This window comes from Cuculus canorus, chromosome 3 (assembly GCF_017976375.1).
Source record: "Cuculus canorus isolate bCucCan1 chromosome 3, bCucCan1.pri, whole genome shotgun sequence".
Taxonomy (NCBI): domain Eukaryota; kingdom Metazoa; phylum Chordata; class Aves; order Cuculiformes; family Cuculidae; genus Cuculus; species Cuculus canorus.
In genome coordinates, this window is record NC_071403.1 from 33,170,883 (window position 1) to 33,197,649 (window position 26,767).

At 40.4% G+C, this 26,767-nt stretch overlaps 1 protein-coding gene across 1 annotated transcript in view; it reads right to left on the reverse strand.

Moving 5' to 3' along the window:
• The window catches only part of LAMA4 (laminin subunit alpha 4), a 102,901-nt gene extending 79,127 nt beyond the window's left edge, over window positions 1–23,774 (reverse strand). Inside the window, exon 1 of the mRNA XM_009564843.2 lies at window positions 23,164–23,774. Coding sequence (XP_009563138.2) covers window positions 23,164–23,364 — 201 coding nt within the window. The 5' untranslated portion in view covers window positions 23,365–23,774. The remainder of the gene's footprint in view (window positions 1–23,163) is intronic.
• Between the last annotated feature and the right edge of the window lie 2,993 nt (window positions 23,775–26,767).

Here is a 26,767-nt window from a genome sequence, read left to right on the forward strand (position 1 = left end):
ATCAGGTCTGTCTCTGTCTGTCTGTGAGGCTGGTGAGATGTGCTGTTGTCATTCCAGGAAGTATTCTGTCCCTAGGGGATACAACAGTTTCTTCAGTGTGACATAATAAATAAATGGGGGGACATTGCATGAAAGATAAGTTTTCCATGCCCGGTCTATGTAATTTAGTACTTTTGATAACTTAGCAAAGGTTACCAAAATTAAATAAATATTATAAATATTACCGTTTTTAAAATACTAACTGAAGTAACATAAGGAATCGGAAACAAAGCTATTAAGATGCCCCTCTAAGAAAGGAAAATAAAAAGAAAATGAAAGAGAATAGGTTCTGTTTGGTCTATTAGGTGTAAACTGTTGTTCTCCACTGAGGAGCTTCTATCTCATTATGCTATGCTGGTGAGATGTGCACAGGCTGACTTGAGGAGCAACCTCAGTAACTCAGGCAGCACCTGCTCACATGTATGATGTTAGAACCATGCAAACTCATGAAATTTTGGATCCTAAAGCTCTTCCCCTTGTGTAATTTCCACAATGTTGTTGCAGAGCTGATGTCAAGACCCTAGCATGCAATTAGATCTCCAGAAATTATTTACCATCACCTGTTTCTGGTAGCATTTGCAAATGCTGGCCCTGAGGTGCCTGTCAGAGCCTGAGAAATGCCAGGGTCTCCTGGTATATTCTTTGTCACTTCCTCTACAGCACTTTGTGTATTCTGTGTCTCTTGATGTCACTCACTCTTGTGAAAAGTGGAAAAAGGGAGAGGTTCAAGCAAGTCAGAAGGGAAAGATCTTACATGCCTGCATTTAAATGAGGCATGAGGTTTCTTATTACATAGTACTGCACTAAACAGGATTACATTTCCTTTTCATCTCCTCATTTTCCTGGTTGCCCTGAAATAAAGAATGGTTTCGTTTCTGCACTGACCTAACCATTGCTTCTCATGCCCACTGTAAGCTATGACACGAACAGCAGGTCTACAATGTCAAATACGGTATTGCAGTGATACCTCCAGTGGCTCCAAAAACTAGCCTGTGAGAAGTACCGCTAACTAGCCTTGCTGGTGGCTGTGGTTAATTAACCCTGTCACAGTGCTATGTCTGTGTTGCTTCTGGGACCTGAACCTGTGTGTCTACACAGTGCTGTAGACACAGCTGTGGAGCACTGGGTAGCAAAAGCCAGCAATCCTGAGATTCATCTGTGTGTTAGCTTCATTTCTCAAGGGTGGGTATGCTTCTATCTGGCCAGATAAACTGCTTTCTTAGAAAACGATGTATCTTACAAGATGACTAACAACAAGCTTTAAAAATGAGGTTTACAAAAGAATCATTAATCTAATCTTATCCCAGAGAGCTCTGAGAAGCTGAGATGAACATAAATGGAAAACTCAGTTGACTTTACCATTCTTACACACAATATTTTATCTGGTTTGCTTTGGAAACACTGTCTTAGATAATAGCTCCTAGGAGGAAAAGCCTTCGTACAATAGCTGCTTTGGGACAGCAAAAATACTATTTATTTCTGCTGCTTGTTTATTTCTGCTGTTTAGTCTTAACACAGTACTGACTCCCTCCAGACTAAAGATTTCAGCTGAGTGATTACACCATTACTGTGGAAGGGAGTCAGTTTCTAAACTGAAAACAGATTCTTAGCCTAGTGTCTGTCTTGGCAATGTTTCTCTCCACCCATACAGATCTTAGGCACATTATATTCTATGATGCCCCTTAACCAGTGGGTGGTCCTAGCTGGTCTATTAGTGTCTGCCCAAAAGCTTTCTTGGTTGTGCAGGTCTGAGAAGAATCATTTTTTACTTATGGTAGTGAATATGGACAACGGAAATGCATAACTCTGTGTAAAGGTGTCTATGCAAATCCCTCAGTCAGGCATAAAGATCATCTCCTTTATACTTCAGTTAAGGGTATGCCTGCATCGCAGTCATGAATAAGATTCCATCTAGTCCACTGACCCAGCACTAACAAGTTAGGTGTAGTTCAGTGCAACATCACTAAACATTGGCTGTATGGGTAGGGTTATATGACCTTTGCTGAAGTCCACTGAGAACCAGTCTACTCCCAACTCTGGGCAGACACACTTTTCAGTCCCTCAAATCATCTTCCTCAGTTTTGGATGCCTTTGCTATTCATAGAATCATAGAATAGTTTGGGTTGGAAGGGACCTTAAAGGTCATCCAGTTCCAACCCCCCTGCCATGGGCAGCCACATCCCACTAGATCAGGCTGCCCAAGGCCCCATCCAACCTGGCCTTGAACACCTCCAGGGATGGGGCAGTCACAACTTCCCTTGGCAACCTGTGCCAGTGTCTCACCACTCTCATGGTGAAGAAATTCTTCCTCATGTCTGGTCTAAATCTGCCTCTCTCCAGTTTATACCCGTTCCCCCTGTTCCTATCCCCACAAGGCTTTGTGAATAGCCCCTCTCCATCTTTCCTGTAGGCTTCCTTCAGGTACTGGAAGATCACTATAAGATCTCTTCTGAGCCTTCTCTTCTCCAGGCTGAACAAGCCTAACTCTCTCAGCCTATCCTCATAGGGAAGGTGCCAGCCCTTCGATTGTCTTTGTAGCCTGTCTCTGGACCCATTCTAACAGCTCCATATCCTTCTTACATTGAAGATTCCAGAACTGGACACAATACTCCAGATGAGGTCTCACAAGAGAGGAATAGAGGTGCAGAATCCCTTCCCTCGACCTGCTGGCCACACTTCTTTTGATGCAGCTCAGGATACAGTTGGCCTTCTGGGCTGTGAGCGCACGTTGCCATCTCACGTTGAACTTCTCATCAACCATCACCCCCAAGTCCTTTTCTGCAGGGCTGCTCTCAAGCACATCCTCTCCCATTGTGTACTGAAAACGGGGATTGCCCTGACCCAGGCGCAGGACCTTACACTTGGCCTTGCTGAACCTCATGAGGTTCTCACAGACCCACTTCTCCAGTCTGTCCAAGTCCCTCTGTATGACATCCCGTCCTTCTGGTGTGGCAACTACACCACTCAGCTTGGTGTCATCTGCAAACTTGCTGAGGGTGCACTCAATCTCGCTGTCAATGTCACTGATAAAGATATTAAACAGCACTGGTCCCAGTATGGACCCTGAGGGACACCACTTGTCACAGGTCTCCATCTGGGCTTTGAGCCATTGACCACTACTCTTTGAATATGACCATCCAGCTAGTTTCTTATCCACTGTACCATCAACCCATCAAATTCATCTCTCTCCAATTTAGAGAGAAGGATGTTGTGTGGGACTCTGTCAAAGGCTTTACAGAAGTCTAGATAGATCACATGGGTCGGTTTACCCATGTGCACTGCTGCAGTTACCCCATCACAGAAAGCCACTAAGTTGGTCATACAGGATCTGCCCCTGGTGAGGCCGTGCTGGCTGCCATTAATCACCTCCCTGTCCTCCATGTGGTTTGGCATAGCTTCTAGGAAGATCTGTTCCATAATCAAATTCTATTCTCACTGTCAAAATCCCTCTTGAAAATGAGATGCAGGTTACTAAGTCACCTGGATATTTTCTGGCAGCATTTTTTCCTCACATTATTACATTCATCAGAAAAACTTGGAAGGTTCTGATGCTCATATTTTAACACAGTATTTTAAACTTTGGGTTGCATCAACTTAAACCATAAATGAAGTATTGACAATCAATGCTATGTGGGAAGTGGGAATGAGGGGAAAATGAGATCCAGATAATTTCCTTTGGGTTCAGAAGTTTTCTCAGGCATTCTCAATTATTCTGATATATTTTTGTTGCTCCTTGCCCTGCTAGTGATAATGGAGTGATAGGTTAGTTGTTCCAGGATGTGAGCCAACATCATATTTATAAAAAGAAGTGTCAGAGTCTTGAGCTAATTGGGGGATCCAAATGGCTGAATGTTCTGGGAGCACAAAATAATTGCACTCAAAACACAAACAGGTCTGGAACAAAATGGAAATGTCCTCCCTGAAAAATCATTATGTAGACAATCGAGTGAGGAACATTTCCGTTCACTGTCTGTTTCTGAATGGTGAAGACAATTAGCAGTCCAAAACTCTAGGTCTGCATTAGCAATTATGTCTTCATAATTACTAGATTTTTTTTTGCCCAAGGGACAATTTTGGTACAGTTCAAACTGAAAAGTCCAGTCTAATGTAGGTCTTGCTGAGTTCATGAAAATCTTTTACACCCATGGTGCATTTATTTCCCCCAGCCTTGCATCTGGATTTAATTATAAAATTTCTTAAGAACAAGAACCAGCTGCAGTGCTGAAAGCACTGTAGAGGCAGTAGTCATATCCATTTCTTCAGACCCTTCTGCTGCTGTGGGCGCAAGATAGGACTGAAGATGGAAAACAATCCATATACACAGGGTATGAGTTTACTCCACATTATATTCAAGCAGTTCCGCCAGTTAAATTGCAGCTGACCCTGATCTGTGCCTTTATAGCTGAGGGCAGAATCAAGTCCCTGTTCCTTCTCTAGAGCCAGCTAGCAGTAGTGAAGCAGCTGTACTGCGACTGGTATGGTTGCTGTGATCCTGACTCTTCTGGCTTGCTTTTCCAAAAAGATGAGTGCTGTGCTGTTAATATGCACAGAGTGCTCTCTGTGGTTTCATCTGCATCAGTCACCCGAAGAAGGGCAAGACAGTGTTTCAGACATAGGTTTATGATCATCCATACTGACTGATGGTTCATTTTCTGCCCTGAGTTTACTCTTTGACAGATTGTGATTTTCCTGACAAAGTCCTGGCACAACTCAGAGCATGGCATCTGTTAGGATGTGTTTCCACAAGGCATTCTGTATGAGACTGTTATTTTCTGTGCAAACATAGAAAGGGCTTCAGCACATAGGCAAGGGCTGCGTTATGCTACTTGACTAGGAGGTCCCCACACTGCTTTATTTGGTAAAGATGTTGCCATTGACTCTCTTATCTAGTGGTAAGAAAACATGGCATGCTTCTTTAGTTAGCACCGGAACCTGTGACTCTCCTGTGGATACATAAAAGCACAAAGGGTCTCTTTCTTCCACAATAAAAGGCTCCCTTGGATCCACACCAATGTTTGTTATTTCCAGATTTTTCTCTCGAGTGCTAGGCTACATGAAGGGATGTGGATTCAGGGTTAAATGGTCTACATTAAGACATTACAGACTTTGTTATATTTGGTATACTCCTGCCAACTAGTCTTGGACCAGGAATTTCATTAAATTTGATCCAAAACAAACTCAGAAGAGAAAGGTGGTTCTTGCTTCCAGGACTGTTATAAAAAAGGAGACAGCCAGTGCACTTTGGGGACAGAGTCTGAAGAATGGCACTCAAAGTAGCAGTGATGGCACATCAGCTGCCAAGTTACTCCTACATTTAGTGTCAACTGAGACTTGGCTGGCCAGCAATGTTATATTCTTTGGTGCCAGAGATTGCGTCAAAAGGTGTGCTTCATCAGAGGTCTGAGAAAGATCCTCAGTGGGCTGCATGGATGCTCAGACATGAGAGCAAAGATCATACGTTACTTAGTACTTAGTAACTTAGTATGATCTAAGTACTAAGTGAGTACTTAGTAGATTCTCACTTCAAAATTCTGATCAGGATAGTAAAAGTGAGTGTGGCCTGGGCACAGCTGAATCCTGTAAACTCGTGGCCTTACAAAGAAATGAAAGTTAACTTAATTAACCTAATATCTCGAATCTACATGTCATAGTACAAAGAAGTTCTATCCTGTGCCATAAACACCTGTATTTTGTGAAGAAGGTTGATTTTGCATACCAAGAGGTGAAAGTGCACATTTTTTTACTTTCTGGCCCTACACATTACTTCTTCATATGCCAAGGAGCTAGATAAAAGACTGTAGCATGATTTGTGGTATGCTGCCCAAGCCACAGTAACACTTCCTGATCATGCTCTTTTAGCCTTCAGTGTAAGAGAATTAAATTAATTCTCATTACCTGTCACTTGGTGATAGACAAGAACGTACATAGATAGTTACCTACAGCTAAGCTGATATACCACACCTCATTCACCTGCTTTATCTTGATGGTGTAGAAAGTTCAGTGGACGCATAGTTTAATTTTGAAAAGATTTTTGTGTATTTACGTTTCTGTTTTTCTGCAGTCTGACCTGTTCTGTAAAGACAGTAAAAATAGACAGAAGAAATGTACTTAATAGAGTCTTAGCCTGAACTGTGAAGTCTGGTGTGACAGGCTATCTCAATAGAAACAACTATAGAGAACTATGACACATATTGCGAATTATTTGCATAATAATACTTATCACTTGACATAGACTGATCAGCAGTTTAAAAACAGTAGGATCTTCAGAAGTCTCCACTGTCTTTTAACGAGTGAAAGAAAAGAGGAAGAAAAGAAAGGAAAAAGGCATTAGGAAAAGTTTCTTCACCAAAACAGTTATTGGGCACTGGAACAGGCTGCCCAGGGAGGTGGTTGAGTTACCATCCCTGAAGGTATTTTAAGGACAAGTAGATGAAGTGCTTAGGGATATGATTTAGCAGTGGACAGGTATGGTTGGACTTGATGATCTCAAAGGTGTTTTCCAACCTAGTGATTCTATGTAAGTGTTACTCCTCTGTTATGAGATCAGCCATCAGGCATCATATCAGCCATAGATGCCTGTCAAAGTAGGACATGTGAGTAAATAAAGCCAAGTGTTTAGTGCATTGAAGAAAACAATCAGAGAAATTGAGTGGAGCAATATCCCTTTTTGAACAGCTTCATATTAGGGTGTAATGCTTTTCTGGAAGGTATGGTTCCATGAAGCAGAAGTTCAAGACTCAACATAATACTAATGCCTGAAACTCTCCGTCTTTTGCTATACCGGGGTGAGCGAATATTCTAAATATCCCTCACCTGTTTTCAAGTCTGTGTCTAAAAGAGAGACCAGTCTGCTGGAAGTGCATGGCATTGCCATGGGAACAACAACCCTCTGCTTCTTGGGGACATTTCCAAACCCAACCAAAACGTGCTTGCTTCTGTTTATTTCTTTTAAGAGCAGTATTTAGAATTGGCAGCCACCGTTCTGAGGCCTTTTTGAAGATTGTTTGCTTAGGCCAACTTGAGATAAGCAGCCTACTGCCCTTTCTAAAAATAAAGATTGTTTCTTGATCGAATACCTTCCGTTTTTTTCATTGATGTAATTATTTATTAGAAATAAGAATGTTAGACAAATAAGTCTGAGAAAGCAGTCCTCTACTGTACATGTAATGCTCACCCAGTGTCTCTGGTTTCCTCAGAATAGGTAGGACTGTTTTCTGAAGATTCCTGGTCTTTACCACCTACAATAGGGTTTTCACATTCAGAAAAGCTCAGCCGCAAGCCAAGTGCTCACAGAAAGCGTACCAAATTTTCAGCATTCAGCAGGTCCCTCCTGACACGTCTGTGTCAGCCATGAAGACAGTCCCAGGCTGCACCTTAAACAAACTCTGTGCCCCAGCTGCAGTGTTCTGCTAACACAGCTGTGGCCGTGCTAGTGCGGGGGCATCCTGGCCAGTGGCCTTCACAGCTGGATGGTGGGACTGCACGCGTAGGAAGCCCAAACCACAGCAGACTGGGACTCACCAACATGGGAACTTCCAGATGGGAAGAAGCCAGCTAAACACCCTTTGTGTTGTTGAATTCCGTCTGTACTAAAATGCGTCTAAATTAAGTCAGCTGTGTCTTTTGCTCTCTACTGACTGCAAAGGGAGGCTTGCAGGGCTAGCTTACAGATAGGTGTCTGTACTGCATAAAGAGTCTGAGGAGATGAAACCTATTGCGTGTCAGGTGTCAAAAATCTGTAAACAAAATGTTTTCAGCCAGTCTCTGAGATAGATTTTTCTTCTTTGGGAGGCAGAAAGCATACATATATGCTAGCACCTTTAGTGAAGCTAATTCTTATGAATTCTTATGAAGAATTTTAAAATACCACGGGACATTTACTATCTAGAAATTGATTTTATTGCTGCTAGTAGTTCAATCCTGCTTCAGCTTGATGACTTTGGACAGCACAGAACTCATTTAGGAAATAAATCTCTAAGAAATTATTAAGACTTTGTCTTGTCATCCAAAATACTCCGTACTCACTGCAAAGTGTGACTGTGAGATAGAAGATTATCCCGTTTTACTGAGAGTGAAACTGGTCCTGCCATCATGTTAGTGTTATCTTGTTTGTTCCTGGCTTGAGTTGCAATTAAGCACTGTAGATACAGCTGGGAAGAAGAGCTCTGATGCTGTGAGTGACTTTGGCAATCTGCAGAGCTATGACTTGAGTAAAACTGCCTGAATAACTACACAGCTAAACTCTAGTACAGAAAGGAGCATGACCTCATTCTAAGGACATATTCTAGTCCCCTCAAAAAGGCACAGGTTTCTTTGCCAAACTGGGATGTAAATAAACAAAGTATTTGTCTCCATGGACATGCTAGCTTAAATCCACTCTGTATAGGCACACATTGTATGGCTAACCATGCTTGGAAAGCGTAAACTAGAAAGTAAACTTCTGTACTTTGGACAGATATATGAGTCTAGTTCTGATGTTTAATTCAGAAAGAAAGTACTGAAGGCACCAACATGACTGCTACATCTGCGTTTCAGCTCAGAACATAATTGACTTCCAGTACGTTTAAATATGGACTTTTAAAAACCAGAGTGTTTGTTGTAATCTGATGGACGTTTGACAATTTCTTGCTTCCTGGGACCAAAGTAACAGACGTTTCAAATTCCTCAGGTTGAAGACATGTTTTTCATAAGCATAGACACAAAGGTTTAGTTCTTCTTCAGTCTGCTGGGAAACTTTATGCAAACGAAAAGAGCTGCAATAGCACTGAGCCCCACTGTCCTCCGTGACCTGCAGGAGAAACTTCGCTCCATTTGTTGCCAAAATGTAAACCCCAGAAGAAGTACAGTACACACTATGCATAAGTGTAGCTCGATGCTGGCACGCACTGCTTGTGAGCAGCACACTCAGGAGCCCTGGGCTCTTTGCCATCTTACACAGACACCATTCACTTTATTGCCTGCACTAAAGGTGTTTACCGACGGGAGGTTGCATTTTGGCTCTAGTATTCAGCAAGAGTAGCATTTAGGAGTATATTTGTGACTGCAGGCAGTCTTAAAACTGTGTGTGTACATGGGGTGGACAAGGGTTGAATGCATGGACTCACATGTTCACAAGAACATCTATGAACAGCATTTGCTGTGTAGGGTCAGTGGGTAGGAAAACCTACATGCATTTCCTCCATTTGTGGATACATAGGCAGCAGCACTGGGCCCAACAGAGATTGTTTACTGGATTGAAAGGGTGTTTATTAATTAATGCTCTGGTTTTAATGGTCTACATAGACATGTCTTTAATTCATGGAGATGGAGCCCTATTTCTGGCAGGGGATGAACTGACGAAAGCTTTTATCCCCATCTCATGTTTTATCCAGCCAGTGTTCTTCTCATCCAAGCAGTGTGTGATGCTCCAGTGTACTTCATACCTAAACCACTTCTGTGGATGAGGAACTCATTGGCACTAGCTCACCAGCTCTTGCTGGAGTAAATTTTATGCCATATTGACTGCACCTGAGAAACACTGTTAAAAAAGTTCTGGGATGAATTTAACTGATGAAGGTTAGAACTACGCTTGTTTTGCTCTGTCCCCAGCACACAGTACATATTTTACAGGTATGGTATCTCAAATTAGATTAGATATTAGGTGGTGAGATACTAGAACAACCAACCTCCAACCTGCCAAAAGGATCATCTGTACAATTGCATTTGATCTAACTGCTATAGGCATGTAGACAAAGGATTTGATGATTTGATGGATCCTATGTGAAATGTAAAACTTGAAGTAAAGTTTGTGTAATTAATTTCACTCTGCTTTGTTTTCTTCTGATTTTTTGAGGCAAGAGAGGAAATATTTCTAGAAAGTGTCCTTGGGCTCTTTATATACAAATATTTGATGACAGCTCTTGTATTGTCCTAACTGTCATTCATATCTCTGCTATTTTTCACAATAATAACTATATCGTTGCAAATTATTTATCAATTTCTTCTGGCTCTTGTGTCCAACAAAATTGGAATGGATTTGAATTTGCCAAAGCAGAAAGAATAACATATGGATAGAGATTTGTGCAGTTACAGTTTCCTCAAAAGTGTAGTGATTATTTGTAGCAATGCTGGGTTTGCTATAGACAGCATGTTCCAACAGGTCCTTTCATATACAGTGAGGCATTGATTAAATCCATGGCTCCTTAGTTTATATTTATAGTTCACATTCACTCTAGTTTTTATGTATAGGTTACCACTTTTTCTTGTCTATATTACATGTCTCTATTGCCGGCAACAATACTTGAATGTCACTTAAGCAGTCTTATAGCAATTGCCAGCTGGAGGTCAGGTCATTCATTGACACTTATGGGGACTCCTCTGCACTTTTATTGGACTGTTTCTATAAATGGAGCATCTGAATATTATGCTGATGGGCTGTGGATCTCCGTCTGCTTGCATTGCCTCCCACAGTCCATCTGCTGTTGCCTTGTTCTCTATTGATGCTTATGTCCTCCCTGCCCTGGTTTGTATTTGTTCTCCTACTTGTCTTCTCCACTTTGCCACTCCCTGCACCTTGTTCTATACGCTTCATAACTTACCCTTCACCTCTAATCTACTGACATCTTCACAGCAGTAGTTTCATTATGTTGTTTGAAATTAAGGTAAGAAAAAATATTCCTTCTCACTGAACAGATAAGAACTCATCACCTTGTTTCTGTGCATAAGCTCCTTTATTCATAACTACATTCATAAGGATATTTGGACTCAAGAAAATGAATTCTTCTGCTCATCTCTTCTGTGACCTTGAACATTTCTCAGTTTCTCTATTTGTAACAAGGAATAGCAACCATAATCACACAGAATCACAGAATGGCTGGGGTTCGAAGGGACCTCTGGAAGTTATCTGGTCCAATGCACCTACTCAAACAGGGCCACCCAGAGCTGGTTGTCTGGGACTGTGCTGAGATGTACCCACAGCAGTGACACAAGTCAACAACTTCATGTCTTTTAAGAGAACTAGTCAGAATCACCAGGAATAACAAATATCCCTATATAGGCAGATATTTCTGGTAGTCATAATTTGCTTCTATCAGCTGCCTGTGGTGAATATAAAGCTGTTGCTGGACCCTAGACTTCCAGTCTTTTTAATTCAGTACTGAAGGAGTCTTTTTGGCTTCTAGCTAAACAGAGGTACTTTAAAGCCATTTGCATACTTACACAACAGTGCTTGGCATTGTGCCATCTTTCTCATTTTTTTCCTCCATACTTTCTAAAGGATAGACCACACTCTGGTATTTGAGGGCAACTTTTATGAGTGACCTGCAAGGATTTACTGCCGAAGCATACCAGATAGATAAAAAAGATTTGCCAAAGAGGTTAGGGAGAAAGAATTCCATTTCAGTGTTACAATTTCACATGAAAAGTTGAAACTAACTTTGTAGGAGAGCTTTTAAGATATTTAAAGACAATGTACTTTCTTCAATTCATAAGAAGAAGGAAATATGAATATGGAAAAATCTATTTGAGATAGAAGTTATTTTCGTTAAATATCATTCAGGGTATTTGTTTTTGTTATGTATAATGATTAAAATATATTCCTCTTTTTGAAAGAAACTAGTAAGGACCTGGAGCTCTTACTGAAGGTACACATAACATTAGTTCTATGGATATCTTGCCCTTTGAACCTACCCTGTTAATTTCTCTTAAGTTTGCCACATGCATCTTCCTGGGACAGGTCTTAGTTATGGGGGTGGATGCTGTGAGTTACTGAGTTAAATTATAACTAATTTTGAAAATAAAATGTCCTGGTGATGCCCTCTCTAAGATCTGTCATGCTTAACTCTAGTTAAAGTTTGAAGAAATAAATGGACTTCAAATTCCCAGACCTTGAGTAATAGCAAATTCAAGACTGCCTTTTTACTCGAATCTATAAATCCCTACGAGGTGACATTTCCGAAAGATCTTTGTCTTTTTCTGCAGAAAAAGGCCTCAGAAGTTAGTAACTGACATGTTGAACAGACATGTTCTACCATCAAAGTCATCATGAAAAGAAATGGCTGGAAGTTCTGCTCTACACCATAAGGTACTCCACCACACATAGACAAAAGGAGACATTTGCTCTGCAGTTTTATTTCTTCTCTATTGTTTTCTTTAAAAAATTACCTGAGCTTTGAAGCCTCAAAATGCTAGAGAATCAAAAACAAACAAGCTTGCTCACCAGCTTCCCCTTAGGCCTCCAAGTTCTATTTATAATTTCTATAAGCCTTCATTACCTCTGGTTTATGGTATTAAATTATTCGGAACTAGAAAGGTCACATTCTCACTATTATTACTGGATAAACTTATTCAGTGTATGACATCATACCTAGATAGTTAATTAAACAATTTAATGGACACCACAGCTGTTAGAGAACTGTCTGCATGCAGAAAGCTACTCTGCAGCATTTACCATTTCAAGGGCAGAAACCTGATGCAAATTCGCCATTTACAATTTCAATTTTTTTTTTTTTAAATTGTAAACATTTCTAAAAGAACACATTATTCTGTATAGTCTCCAAATCAATATTCATGATGGCTTTATAGTAAGCACTCTGGTGTAATATATTAAGTCCCTGTATTGTTCTCTTAAATTTCTGACATTAGTAACTGTGAAATATTTATTAATTCCAATACTTTACTGATGTTGTAAATTAAGAATTAACTAGAAGCAGGTGAACAGTTATGAGCACAATGCTGATAATTTTTTTATCCACTTGATAGATATCTCAGTTCTAATTGCATTTAATGAGATTACAAACTAAAGCAATTATGTGAATTACACAATAACTAGTGTTCTAGTTCGTTATGTAGCTTACAAATGTAAAAGCAAATTATTTCTTGCAGAAATAGTCATTCCGTAAAACCCCCAATATTGTTGCGTATTCTGATTTTTTTAAATTAAATTCTAAGATGAGACAGGTTCAATGAAACCTAAAGATTAATTGAGTGCATTTTCCTGAGCAAATTAATATAAAAATTGAGTTTTCTAGATAAGTGATATCAAATACTCATTAAAGCTGCAGTGGTATGCTTTCGTGAAGCTCAGTAGTTTGAATCTTCAAACGAAAAATAAAGCAGTGATGCTGGTTTTGAATCTGTAATCTTTTTCACTAAATGAGCTGTTCAACGAATGATGAGATAAATTAAGCCTTATTTTCTGTTACTGGTGTCCTTTCTGTCATCCTCTGTGTGTAGATCTTTAAATTAACTCTTTTTGTCTGCATCCCCAGTGATGCTCCCACCTGAGAGCACAGGGCTTCAGCTGGCCTGGAGCCATGCATACTACATCTGGCCAACCTGCAGCTGCTAAAAAATATATCTGATGCCTTAATTTAGTCTGGTTTTCCAGCTGTTGCTGTGTTAAGCAGCAAGTTAACATTGTAACACCTCCGTTGTTTATAGATACAGAAGGGTTGAGCTTTCCTCCGAATTTACTGAAAAAATTGTGATTGCCTTAAGGAAGATAGGGCAAACCCCTAACTTTATAATAGCCTGATTTAAAAATTTCAGGTGCTAACTTATCACTGACAACTGGAAATATTTATGTATCACCTGAGGAGTTATCAACTCATGAGCTTCCAAAACAGAAGTTTATTTTTAATGATAATAGACAGCAGATTATGACTCTGATGGAAACCAGCTTCCCAAAGTTTTAGACAAAGAGCTCAGAGATTGCTGAAACTAAAACTAGCAAGAATGAAACTCTAGGTAAAATCCTGCTGGTGGCTGAGTTACTGAACAAAAATTACCTCTCTTTCTCTCTATTGCATAATAGAGCTAACAGTCAGAGAAAGCATGAATATGACTAATTGCACAAGGGTAAACCCCAAACCTATAAGCAAAATGAAGGATGGACAACAGGGAAAAATTACAAGAGATCCTCTTCCCAGACCACTGTCACCCAATATTCTTGTTCCTTGAGTGTACTTGTGTACGACTCCATTGTAGCAGTGACAGAATAATGGTGACTCTCCAAAAACAAGTAAAAGCTGAAAGGCAGATGGCTTTATGCCGAGCAACAACATTACTTATTATCTTGACTAAATAATTGAATATAATTTTAAAAAAGTTCCTGTGTTGAAAATGTTTCCAAGCTGTTACCCCTTCCCCAGTCAAAATGGAAAACAAAATGCCATTCAGCAGCAGAGATGGGGTTGGTTCCAACATAAACGTTTCTCAGCTAGGCATTCTCTGTAGAAGTGGATAGTCATTTTTTTTCCATATACAGTGGGAAAGACAAAGCCTCTGCTTATAAGGCATTCTTCTCCAAAAAGGGGAAGGGCTAAAATATTCTAGCTGTCTGCAAGCTGGCTAAGGATCAGAGATTAGTGCCAGCCTCTGGTCTAATGTACTTTGTACTACAGCTACTAAGTAAAAATTTTACTCTTATAGATGCTTACTGTTGAAAATACAAAATCTGCCATTGAAAAGTTAGCTATTTGATTATCCTTTTTATATTTTTTTTCCAAACAAAATGGCAAGTTTATTCAAGGAGAACAATTTACAGGAAAAAGGGTAAATAATTCTATGCTGTTTCCTCATCAACCACCCTCCACCCAGTCCTTACCACACACTTACATGAGATACTACCTCTGAGTCATAGTTTCTTCCCGGGAGTGCCCCAGTTCAGTGAGACATAACTGATTGTCAAACTACAGCACTCCCTGAGAGATTTCCAGATACACACAAAAATTTTCAAGGGATAAAAAAGAAAAGGTGGCCCTTAAAGCAGCTATGACTTTGTTCACAGGACACTGTTAAAACTGAGAGTAAATTTGAAGGTTTCTTTGTTCTGCCTTTTTGGAGGAATTCCTCTCACCTCAGATTTTTAGTATTTCCTAGTTTGATTTTGCAGGTCTTTGAAACATTGGAATTGTAGTAGAGACACACAGTGATCTGCTTGACCAGTAGCTATGGCACCAATTTAAAAGCGTGTTAGCACAAAACACAAGTCACAGTGTGAAAAACAGGAAAGATCAAAAGAAAAAGATTTCATCTACCTCACCTTCCCAAGGATGGCTTAACTGTGGACAAAGCAGGAAGCTGCTTGACATGGCTGATGGGAAGGTGCCCTATTTCAAGGCTGTTCTTAGAAATAAGGTTTCCCCCTTGATGATGCTAGTGCTTGCAAACGAAAAGGAAAGAACTGAAACAGCCTAGCTTTGTACTTAGGAGCCTTACATCCAGCATGGAAGCAGACAGAGGCTGTGCTTTGAGAGAATTGAGGAAAAGTCAGGGCTAGGGAGAAGGGATAACCTTCCCCTACCTCTTATGGCCTCTTGGCTCGCTTCATCACAGGCATGGTCTGGTATTGAAGAAATTATTTTATTTCTGGCTCACATTAGAGGAAAAATAGATACATCTAGAAAAAGAAATAAAAAATGGTCTCTTTCCTCATCCCTCACAAAAATCCCTTGGTCAAACCCTTGTTTTCATCTCACTTAAAAGTAATTAGCTAGTGCCTTAAAGACTCTTCTGAGCCTCTGCAGACAATCTTCACTGTTGATGAGAAGCAGAGAAACACAGAAGACCACACACCTGCAAAAAGCTGAGTACAGCACACAAATCCCCTCTGACCTTACACCATGTCTAGACCTTCAACACCTGCCCACCTCTCCCTGAATGGATCTGTTCCAGGTACTGATGCTTTGGAGACCTTGCCAACCTTCAACAGGCCAAGTTGTGCTAGCTTTTCTTAAGTACTTTCGTGTGTAGGATTTTAAGAGCTGAGATAGGGGTGGCTGCACAGTGTTTTGCTCTGCCAGGTCTTGTCCTTTTTTTCTCTTTTGGATACTGGAGGAGATTTTCTCTGGACAAATGCTTTCTTCGATGGAGTGCTTTCAAGGAAGGGTCCATGGACCCCGGAGTGGGGAGCACAGCACAAAAGAGTCATGAATGGCAGTTCTCTTGTTGCTCTCCACAGGCTATCATCCAGGCTCGGAAGTGGAAAATGGCAGTGAGAAACCCCAGGACATACCAAGCTTGCATTAGCCTTGGCAGAGAAGAAATCTGCTCATCTCTTGCCACTCAGGAGGCCTTTCATACAGTAGTATGAAGGTACAAGTATGAAGTACAAGGTACAGGGTACAATGCAGCCCAAAAATGATCCAGCCTAGGTGCTGGTTGCTGGTTCCATGTGCTTCAGACACCTGACCCCAATCCTGAAAGTCTGAATGAATTAATTTTTAATAATTTTTGTTTGGAAGAAAGAGTCAAACAATGTTTCAGAGCCCTACAGTTTTAGATAAAATAGATGTCATTATAGATCATATTGAAAGTTGTTCATGCAGGTAGTCTTTTTATTCAGGTTTAAAATTAACATTCAAGTGTGCCAGTTCTTCCCATGCTTCCTGGCTTCAATATGTCATGACTTAAAAAAATAATATTTTCATTCTTGCAAACTTGGAATAGTAATTTCTAAAATAGTTTTCACACCCTTCTAATATTCTTTGACTCATATTAGGTATCTCAGTAACTCTTGAATCTGGGATTTTAGCATGATTTCTTGCTGGTTTGTCTTAAAAGAAAAAAGGACTTTACTATTTCTGAAGTATTTATTTTAGGAAAACAACCACCTAAAGGATTGCACAGTACAGCTAAACCAGAAGAAAAAGCCAGACAAAACCAGATAGTATTTACTCCATTTTAGTAATTTTCTGTTTGCATTGCCAAGTTCACATTGGATGTATCCTGACTGATAGTTAGGAAAATGTCTTTGAGGTCATTTAACAACAAAGAACTAGATTTCAAAAACTGTAGAGCTCTAACAGCTTTGTATACAGTACTATTCAGCAATTGTTGAATCTTGCATTAGGATGCATGACCCAAACATCCTCAGCTCATAATGGTGTCTGAAAATGAACTGGGAAAAGATCCAAATGTTCAAGAGGACCAATTAAAATATAAAAAACAAGAGTTTCTGTATTTTGGTGTTTGAAATCTAAGTTCAGAAGCAAATTGTAAATGATCAGTGGCTGGTTACATATTACTCAGCCACTGGACCTATTTTACACAGCTCTTGAACACTAGGACCTCTAGTTGTTATCAGTTTAAATCAGGACAAGTTCTCCTTCAGAAACAAATTCTTTTATTCCGTCTCATGCCCCCTGGAAAAACTAGACTTTTAATTCCTTCCTTGCTTCCCATGTCATGAATAAGAGCTGGCATGAAGCGCTTTTTATTGGTTTTCAGAGCCCTGAATAAGCTTGGGGGCACTTTGCTAGTACTTGCCCAGAACATTGTGGGAACTCTCAGCAGTGGAGTTTAAATTTCATTATTCTCGTGGGTGCTTTATGCACCTTCTTGAAATGGAGAACGTTTCCCACTAGCCATCTCTCTGTTCTGTGCTTCCATTTCCTTCAGTTTCCTATGATTTAAAAGGTTTGGGGTCTGATGGCTCTATTCCAAGCAGCTGATTCTCATTAGAGCTTTGATGAGAAACTTAAGCTGGAATCACAAACATCTGCAGTAAAACTTCCTCCCCACTAACAGACATTTCTCAGAACATAACCTTGTTGTACCAGAAAAAAACCCAGCAGCTAGAAATCCAAATTGTCCATTATGGGAGTTAACCTAACGTAACCTCAAGGGTCTAAAATGAATTCATTTAAAGATTTGCTTTTTTAAAGATAGATGCAGTTCCCATTAGCTTAAAAGAATATAAAGGCTTCTGTCAAGCTAAAACCCTTTTTGGCTCACACCTCAGGATTAGGTATTCTACTGCTTCTTTTAGTGCTAGTTTGTTTTGCACAGATTAATGTCACAAGTAAAGATCAAATTGTGGTTTCTCTAAACAATCTGCAAAACTTTCTGTTCCAACCTTTGCGGGGGAGGGGTGAAGCAATTTTGAGATAGTTTGAGTCTTTGCTAACAAGTGGCTGGAACTTATGATTGGCTCTCTTTTTTTTTTTATAGCTTGTGTGAGCCATTTTAGAGAGGTGAGTTTGTCACAGGTTCTGTGATGATTATTGCTTATCGCTTTAGACAACCATAAAGAAAGCACCCTAAATACTGTTTCTTGCTTTTGAAAGTTTAGATCAGCAGCCACTGGTAGAAGTCAGGTGGGAAAAAAAAGATGATTGTCACATGTCATTCTAACTATAACAAGCTTGACTTGACTACAGTTGTTTCCTTTAAAGGACTTCTTTTGCCCCTCCGTCTTTCCTCTGAGCCAGAAACACTGATGCTGGAAACAGTTTTCTTCTTCCATCTGTCCAACGGTATCATGCCTTCTTTCACTCTTGGAATTGGCTTCCTGCCCTGTCCCAACTACTTTGGTTTTTTTCTTTACTCTTAAGGCCTTGATTTTCTCATTTTTGTTCTAATTTTTAAATCTCCTTTGTCTCCTTACTGTTTTAGAACACTTCTTTTCCCACTGTTTTCTTCACCTCTTCTTTCCATAGAGGACATATGATATTATCTTTTGTTGCGTGGCAAGGGTCTCCACAGAATACCTGTCTTCCCTTCCATTAATCCTTCCCACACATCTCCTATACTGGTTTGTCTTTGCTATTTTCTTGACCTCATGTAGTCATTTACATCAGAGGGAAATGAGTTTTTCTCTGGGTGCTACCTTCAATTCATTTTACATTAAAATGACTGACCGCACAACGTGTATCACAGGGAATCATTTGCTATGCTCTCTAGTATTTGAAGTCTTGTACCAGTTTATTCTCACCTTAGACTCTATAAAGAAGGAAATATTCTAAGGAAAGGAACTAATTAAAACTATCATGTCAGTGGATTTTGCACACAAATGTTGACAGTGGTGGGCTTCAGACACAAATGGCAATGTACAAGATGTCTCCTATTTTAAAGGCATGTGTTTGACAGTGGGATATAACTGTTATGGGAAGTTACTTCTGGTTTTCAATTTTAACTCCCTTCCTCACCAAAAATGGAAGTGTCTTACCCTTCCCTTTCCTTCTGCTATGCCCAAGCTAAGGAATGCATCCCCAAAGCAAAGATTTCTGATGTTTGCCACTGACTTGCTTTATTTCATTTGATATGTCTGTCAGTTCTAAATCCTTTGCTTCCATCTCTGATAAATCTTCCTTAATTAATTAACAAAAAAAAATAATTAAAAAATCTATCCTTATTTGGAAAAATCAGTCTCTGACTTAACGCCACCAACTGTGGTTGGCTCATACTGATGAGCTGATCCAGTGCTTTGTCCTCACTCTCCTTCTGTTTTTCACTCCCATACACATCAAGATTCAGCACCATAACATCTGCCCCATGTCCCATTATTGAGTTTGTGAGCCAAGGAACTTCAACATCTTGAATAGCATACAAGAAACTGAGTACTTGACTGAGTGTTAATCTGCCTCTTGATAGAAATGGATAAATTCTTCAGTGCTTAATTACCTTTAAAATTAAAATTTGTAACTAAATTGTACTCTGAACTGAGTCCCCCTCAGTTTCTGTTTATTGCATAGGATGAGACCTTAATTTCCTAGACTAGCAAGTTATTTTTATTATTTTTAAAATTTTTGTGGTCCGTGTTGTATGTGTTTAGACAAGAAGTTAATTTTTTCTTCCTAACATTTTAGTCCTTCTCATTATACTTTCTCTGAACAACTTTCATCGATTTATAAGCAATTTATAACCTTGAAACAGAGGCAGAGAGCAAGATGTATTATTCCATGACGATCGCTGCCAGTGCTCATTATGTAGGTAACATTACATTTCACTGGGTGGAATCTAATCGAGTTAATTTAAACATCCACATTTTGTGCCTCAGCCTTTAGCTGATTAATAAAGCTGTCCTGAAGTGAGTATGCAACAAATTCCTTAAAGAGGAAGAGGCTCCTTTGACAGTCTTTGGGGAAGACCACTAGGGTTTACAGGTTTAAATACACCAATGTCTCCATTACTGTATTGGGAATTTGAGTTTATACTTGAAGATAGTGACTGATTGAAATCGAAAATGCTTAGGCCCAATCCACGTGCCTAAATTAGGCACATGATTAGGTGAACTGGATCATATCTTAATTAACAGCTAGGGCACTGAGATCTTAGATATTGCCCAAGATGCTACTAAAGTCCAAAGTTTGCTCTTTGAGTGGGTATGGCATATTACCATAACATGGAAAATGTAATTAGTCCACTTCTTTCTGACATCAAGAGGCTTTCATTCAAATTCAAGGCATAGAAAAACTCCACATTAATATCAATTATGAATTTTTAAAACACTTCTCCCAGTTCCTTTGAGTTTAGAGTTGCCAAACATGGGAAAGGAAGATGAGTGGGAAACTGAAAAATATTCACTGATATGTGTTTACATTAATTGGGGTCTTCTGTTCTATAGGTTCACAATATCAAACTCTTACTGAGATTTTGGAACATCCCACCAGCTACAGCATGGAAACTACCACCAGTACAATCTCAGACTTTGCTGATTTCTGAAGGTGTTGTGTAGAGCAGAATCTCTAACTATGCTGTGCAGCACCTGCCCCACATGCTGAAACATCACAATTTCTATCCGTTCAGATCTAGGACAAGGGGTAATGGCTTTGAACTGAAAAAAGGGTAGATTCAGGTTAGATATGAAGAAGAAATTTCACACTGTGAAGGTGGTGAGGCACTAGGACAGAATGCCTGGAGAAGTCGTGTATGCCCCATCCCCGGATGTGTTCAGTGCTAGGTTGGATGGAATGTTGAGCAACCTGACCTAGTCGAAGGTATCCCTGCTCAAGGCAGGGAGATTGTAACTAGGTGATCTTTAAGGTCCCTTCCAGATCAAACTATTCTATGAATCTATGATCTGTGCTCCGGCTTTACAGTGGTGTGTTTCATGTCGTGGTTGACTGGCACCACAGTCCACCATGAAGCCCCACCTGCACCTCTGCAACTCTTCCTTGCAAATCTGCTCCCTTTGTATAATTTGGCACTATTCAACATGACTAACAGCTTCTGTCTGCTCAGGAGAGCTGTAGGCCTGAGTCAATATTTAGACGAAAGAGCTGAATCAAACCACGCTGTGTAAGGGAGTTTACTCTGTGGTTCCCCGTGAGCTGCAAGTTAAGAACTCAGACTTCGAAAGAAGCTAATTCAAACCTGCTGCAATAAACCCTGTTCCCAGGGCCGAGGTAGGGAAAGTAATCTGCAGGAGAGGGAAGATGTCTGAGGACCAAAGGAAATGTTCTTTCTTTGGGTGAGAGACTACCAGAGCATCCCTGTTTCACCCCTGCATCAACCTCCAGGCTTAAAGCCCATTCCCCACCTCCTATTACCAACTGTGTACATGGATCAATGGGTAAGCAGACTCACACTATTTTACAGAGCCATCAGCCCTATCCAGAGAGAGCATCCTCTTGGACATCCTTGGAAATTGCTATGGAGGTGGGCCATGAGACGCAATAGTAAGGTGATTCTGCAGCTAGCAAAGGGTCCTGAAATCCTGGCTCCTTCCTCATGAAACTGTAACATCCTGCAGCTGAGTGCCTTGGCGTGATGATAGCAGGCAGCGTCATTTATTCATAATATGAGATCGAGAGTCTAAATGCTGCCATTGAGGGAGCTGAAAGTAAACTGCCAGATCAAACAACAGTTAGTGAGTCTATTAGACTGGACTGTACAAATGAAGTATTAGGGATGATTGAAATGGGTGAAGGAGACTAAAGTGTTATTTCTCTGCAATGTCCAATATGTAACAGCGTTTTCCCAAGGTAAAGTCTAATATATCACAGTGAAGCAATGTGCAGAGTGTGTTTGGGAGAAGTATCCTACATAATCATATACAGAAAGAATAATAATCACTTACACCTATCATCCTGTAAAAATCATCTAGAAAACCCATCCAGCTCTTAAATTAGATATTTCATTGAGGGACTTCCCGTGTTGTAAGCAACAGGTGGTAATACAGCTTCCAGGGGCTGATCACAGGCCAGGGGAGGGGAGCTGTACATCCCGTGTCATGGAGCCTGTCCAAGCCCAGAATGGCTCCCGAGAGCCCCTACACTGAGCAGAGAAGGATTTAGCCTCCAGTTTTCTCACACAGGTCATATTTCGTGTGGAGCCCCTGGCAGAAGGGGCAAGTGTTTCCTGAGGCTGTCCAGCTGCTTGGAGCCACTGCAGCAGGGGGATGAGCTCTGCCCAGCCTCCTGGTGACCCCAGCTATATGAAGGGCTTTTGCACTTATTTCCATGGCTTTTAGTTCTGCCTATTGGAGTGCAGGGAGAAAATTAGCCTTGTGGTATCAGAGATTGCAATCTTGATATTGTCACACTGACATGGCTGTGCTAATCTAACCTCATTTTTGGATGTTATGCTAGAAGAACTACTCTTTCTCTTCCCATGACCTTATGTAACTCAATTTGCTTCCTACTTTGCATCTCCCACGCATGAGCCATTACTGCCCCCTCCTCCCCAGTGTATGCCAGAGTAATTTATTGTTTTCTCAAGCTGTAATTTTGAGTAGTCCATTCCCAACATAGCCTTGCTAAAATAAGGAGCATTAACCAATTCCAAAACACAGGGGTTGCAGAAAAATTTCTACTATCAAATTTCTTCTCAGACCTCTCTAATTTCATTTGTTACTAATCCCAACATCATACTTTTTGGAAGTCTTAAAATCCATGCAGGTGTTTTCTCTCAAGGCAGTTTCCTACACACATTTGATTTATTATCCCCGCTCTCATTGTAAAAAGGAACTTCAGATGGTGGCATTCAAAGACAAAAGCCCAAACTTCTACAGTACAGTGTTTGCCAGCAAAAGACAGTCACTTTCTGGAAGTTTAAGTGAATTACAATTACAGAAACTACAACAAGGCAAGCAGAAAAGTATTGTGACAGTTAACCTTTGTAAAATAGCTCTGTTTGGACAGGCCTGTTTAGGTATGTTGGCAGGAAAGTCAGAGACAGGCTAAGTCAGCCTCACTGCAAAGTATAGCAGCTGTCAGCTCACAGCACGCAGGGCATGTGTACATTTTTAAGTCTGTATCTCTCCAGTCCCGAAATGCAACATTTCAGACCCCCCGCAAAAAATCCTCTGGTATCGCTTTAAGGATCGGATGATAAAGCTAACATTAACCAGATGGGAGCTGCAACACAGACAGATGAAAGCAGAAAAGTGCAGACACTAGAGAGAGAAGGGAGTTACTGTACCTCAGCAAAAGGCACCCAACTTCCAGTAGCTACTGCCTGCTGCTGCTCTCTGATAATAGTGGCTTCTTGCACGCTGACCGCTGAGCTACCTTCAATGTCAAACTGAAAAACACCTCCCTCACTCGAGGCTGTGCTGCAGGAGAAGCATCTCAAAAAGAATAATATAGGAGAAATGAGGGGCCAGGCGGAGATCAAAGCCATTTCCTCCCCTTACATCCAGCAGTGGTCTTCTAGCGTCTCCGTAATTGTTTACCCTCTTCTGCAATCAGCCCCCCTTGGCTTAGTGGTGCCTCAGTTATTTTAACTTTCTTTCAGTGTTCAGTTTCCAGATGTGGCACTTCAAGGCAGTCTAACCAGATCCTGATTTAAAAGAGGAAAAAAAAAAGGAAAGAAGGGAAGAAAAGCGCTTTTGCTGCCTCCCTCTTTCAGTCTCTGTGCCTGTGGCTCCTCTTTTTCCCCAGAGCCTCCAGCTCAATAACATACAGATGGGCAGTGCTTAAGCAGAGAGTGTCAAACAGAGATTGTATTCCAGGAAAGCACCGCTGGCTCCCCAGCCACCTTATCTCCCCCTGTCAGGATACAGACTGACGCTCTGCTTGGTGTTCTGGCTTCCTTCACATGTTCACATCGTTCCCTTTTCTACCTTTCGTGTTGAGACCCTCCCACTCAAACTTTGCCATTTAGAAAGTGAGGTCACTCTTTCCTCCCCCTCCATACTCTCTTCCCCCCCACAACTCCATCCAACTGCTCCACATGTAACATTGACTTTTATGAACTGCTTATTTTTTAACATCTCTAGTTTATTCAGTGGAAGGCAGAAAGGTGCCAAATTTGTTTAAAAAACTGATAGACCAACCTTTCCTTTTGACGTGGGGGAGGGGAGGCTGTGGGCGGGAGGAGGAGGAGAAGGAGGAGGGACACAGCCTGGCTGTGCCATGGGCTAACAGGACTAAGTGGCTTCTCTAACATATTTCATTCAGATACTTCATTCAAGTCCCCCCTCTCAGCTTTTCTTCGTCTCTTGAAAAAAAAAAATATCTTTCATTGCGATTTTGGAAAATGACTTCATTTCTCAGACGCATGAACTTTTATTTACAAAGAGCATCTTGTATTCCTTTTTCAAGAGATGCTTTGTGAGGCCCTGGTAACAAGGCTTTCAGTGTGTGTATGAAAGTGAGCTGAATATATTGCCCACAGCTGACTTAATTTTATGACTACAGTCTCAAAAAGACAACGCAGTAACCCTTGTTAGGTTTGGGACAAAGTCAGGGTATAATTTACTAATGTGCACCATTCTATGCACTCTGTCCCTCAGCTGTCCTATGTGCAGGAGTCTGTAGCACCATTGTCTTCATTCAAGGCTTCATTCTTAAATCATAAGAGAAACTGACTTATTTGGCTTCATTCTAGAAGAGGATTCCTTCATTCTCTCTCCCTCTCCCCTTTCCTATCTAATTGAAGATATTATGAACTAAGAAAGCAGTCAATAAAGAATTAAAGGTGAAATAAAGTGCTTTGGCTATCTGTTAACTTTCTGTATACCTGCAGGCAAAAGTTTGGACCCATATGTCCAAATATCATAGAGGGACTATAAAGTCGTTAAACACCAAGAACCTCTGATTCAGAAATGGTGTAGCTGAGCAGGCAAGGCCACTCTAGCTTGTGGGACAAAGAAAAAGCTGTGTCACCCAAAGCTGTGAGGTTCAGGAACAAGGTTTGTAAGAGGAAATAAATGATGGCAGTGGTGGTTGCAGGTAATTCTGTCCTGTGAGAAATGGAAACATCTCACTGTCATCTGGACCTGATATGGTGGAGAGCAGCCAGCTTCCAGGAGCATGAAAGTGAGATATTATTGATGGCTGCCAGGGCTTTTCCATCTGTTTCTGCTAATGGCAGTTCTGGGGATGGTCAGCAGCAGGTCCAAAGGCTCGGTGAGAAGAAAACCAGGGAGGACCCAGACAAGGGTCCATGAAAAATGTAGGAACCAATAATAGGAACCATGAGGTTCCTATTAGGCCTCCTGCTATAGGGACAAGTTTGAGGTGTAAATATAACACTAAAGTAGGGGCAAGAAAGAGAATTGGACATCTTGACAGGAAGTGACAGAATGCCCACTCCTGTGGTAGCAATGGAGATTTTAACTACCCAGTGAATTATGCAGCAAATTACTGGAATATGCATAACACTTTTTTTTTTTTTAAATACATTTTTTTGGAAAAAGCAACCACCAGAGAACCTGCTACATCTGTTACTAGGCATTAAGGAGAAACTGTTGACAAAACAACAGAGAAAGATAAATTGTAGAGCAGTTGCTTAAGGTTTATGAAGCTTTGGAAGGGAAGAACAGGAAATTAAATCCATGGATTTCTGGCAGTCAGTCTTCAACAAATTCAGAGGCTTGGAAGATAAGTTCTTTAGCCTAGTAGAAAAATGAACTGAAGAAAGTAAATAGTCTGTAAAGACAAGGCATGAACCAGAAAGACAGGAAAGACAAGAAGATTTGGCCGAATGTTGAGCTCCCTCTGAACCTGAAGCTCAGGACAAAAACATGTGGGAATTGAAAACAGACTACAGCTAAACACAGGAAGAACATATTGGGATGAAAGCTGAAAGGTAAATGCAGAAAATGAGACATAATTTTAAAGACAATAAATGTGAGAGGAAGATTTGGAAGATCTTGGATTCAATATCCACCAAAGTGAGAAATTTATCAAAGGATTAATCTAAGAAATGAAATTGTTTTAGGTGGAAAATGGCTTTAAATGGATTCTTGATGGCTTTCCTAGCTCTGTGAATTTTAGTGTTCCTAGGAAGTCATTAGCTGTTATGGTTTTGGCTCTGGAGAACAAGACTTCTAAATATAGTGGAACAAAAATAAGGTGTAGCACTGTTTTTTTCCAACTGATTATGCCTTAATTATTTTTTTCTGGAAACAATGAAGAAAAATATTCCTTCCAGAACACTTTGGTAGAATTTTGATAAATAAAATTTCAGAATAGAAGACTCCTTAAAATAACACCTTTCAAAAAGGTAATTTGCAGCACATATTTTGGTTTTTTAGCATCTTTTCATCTGCCTACTGATATGGTTTGTGTACAGTTTAGGACTGGGAGTATGTCATAAGAAGTATCAGTATGTAAGCTGTATTAAAAACCAGATGTAGTTATTAGTCATTATGTTGAATGATTCATAGTGTTGACAATTTAATTAATTCAGGGATTTCAAATTAATTGAATTACTAAATAATTACAACTTAACTGATTTTTTAAAAGTCCTTTTATTGCAGGAATGATGAAAAGAATTTGAACAGTGTATTCATGCATACCTAATTTAGGACAAGATCCTGCAATTTTGTATAAAAGTCACATAATGGCTTTGAAGAGCTCAAGGTTTCTATGTTTGCAGAAACTGGCTTGCCTAAGTAGTTGTATTGGGAAGAAAAACTTTACTGTGAGGCTGACAGGACACTGGAACAGGCTGCCCAGGGAGGTTGTGGAATCTCCTTCTCTGGAGATATTAAAAAAACTGCCTAGACATGTTCCTGTGCAACCTGCTCTAGGTGAATGTGTTTTAGCAGAGGGGTTGGATCTTCAGAGGTGCTTTC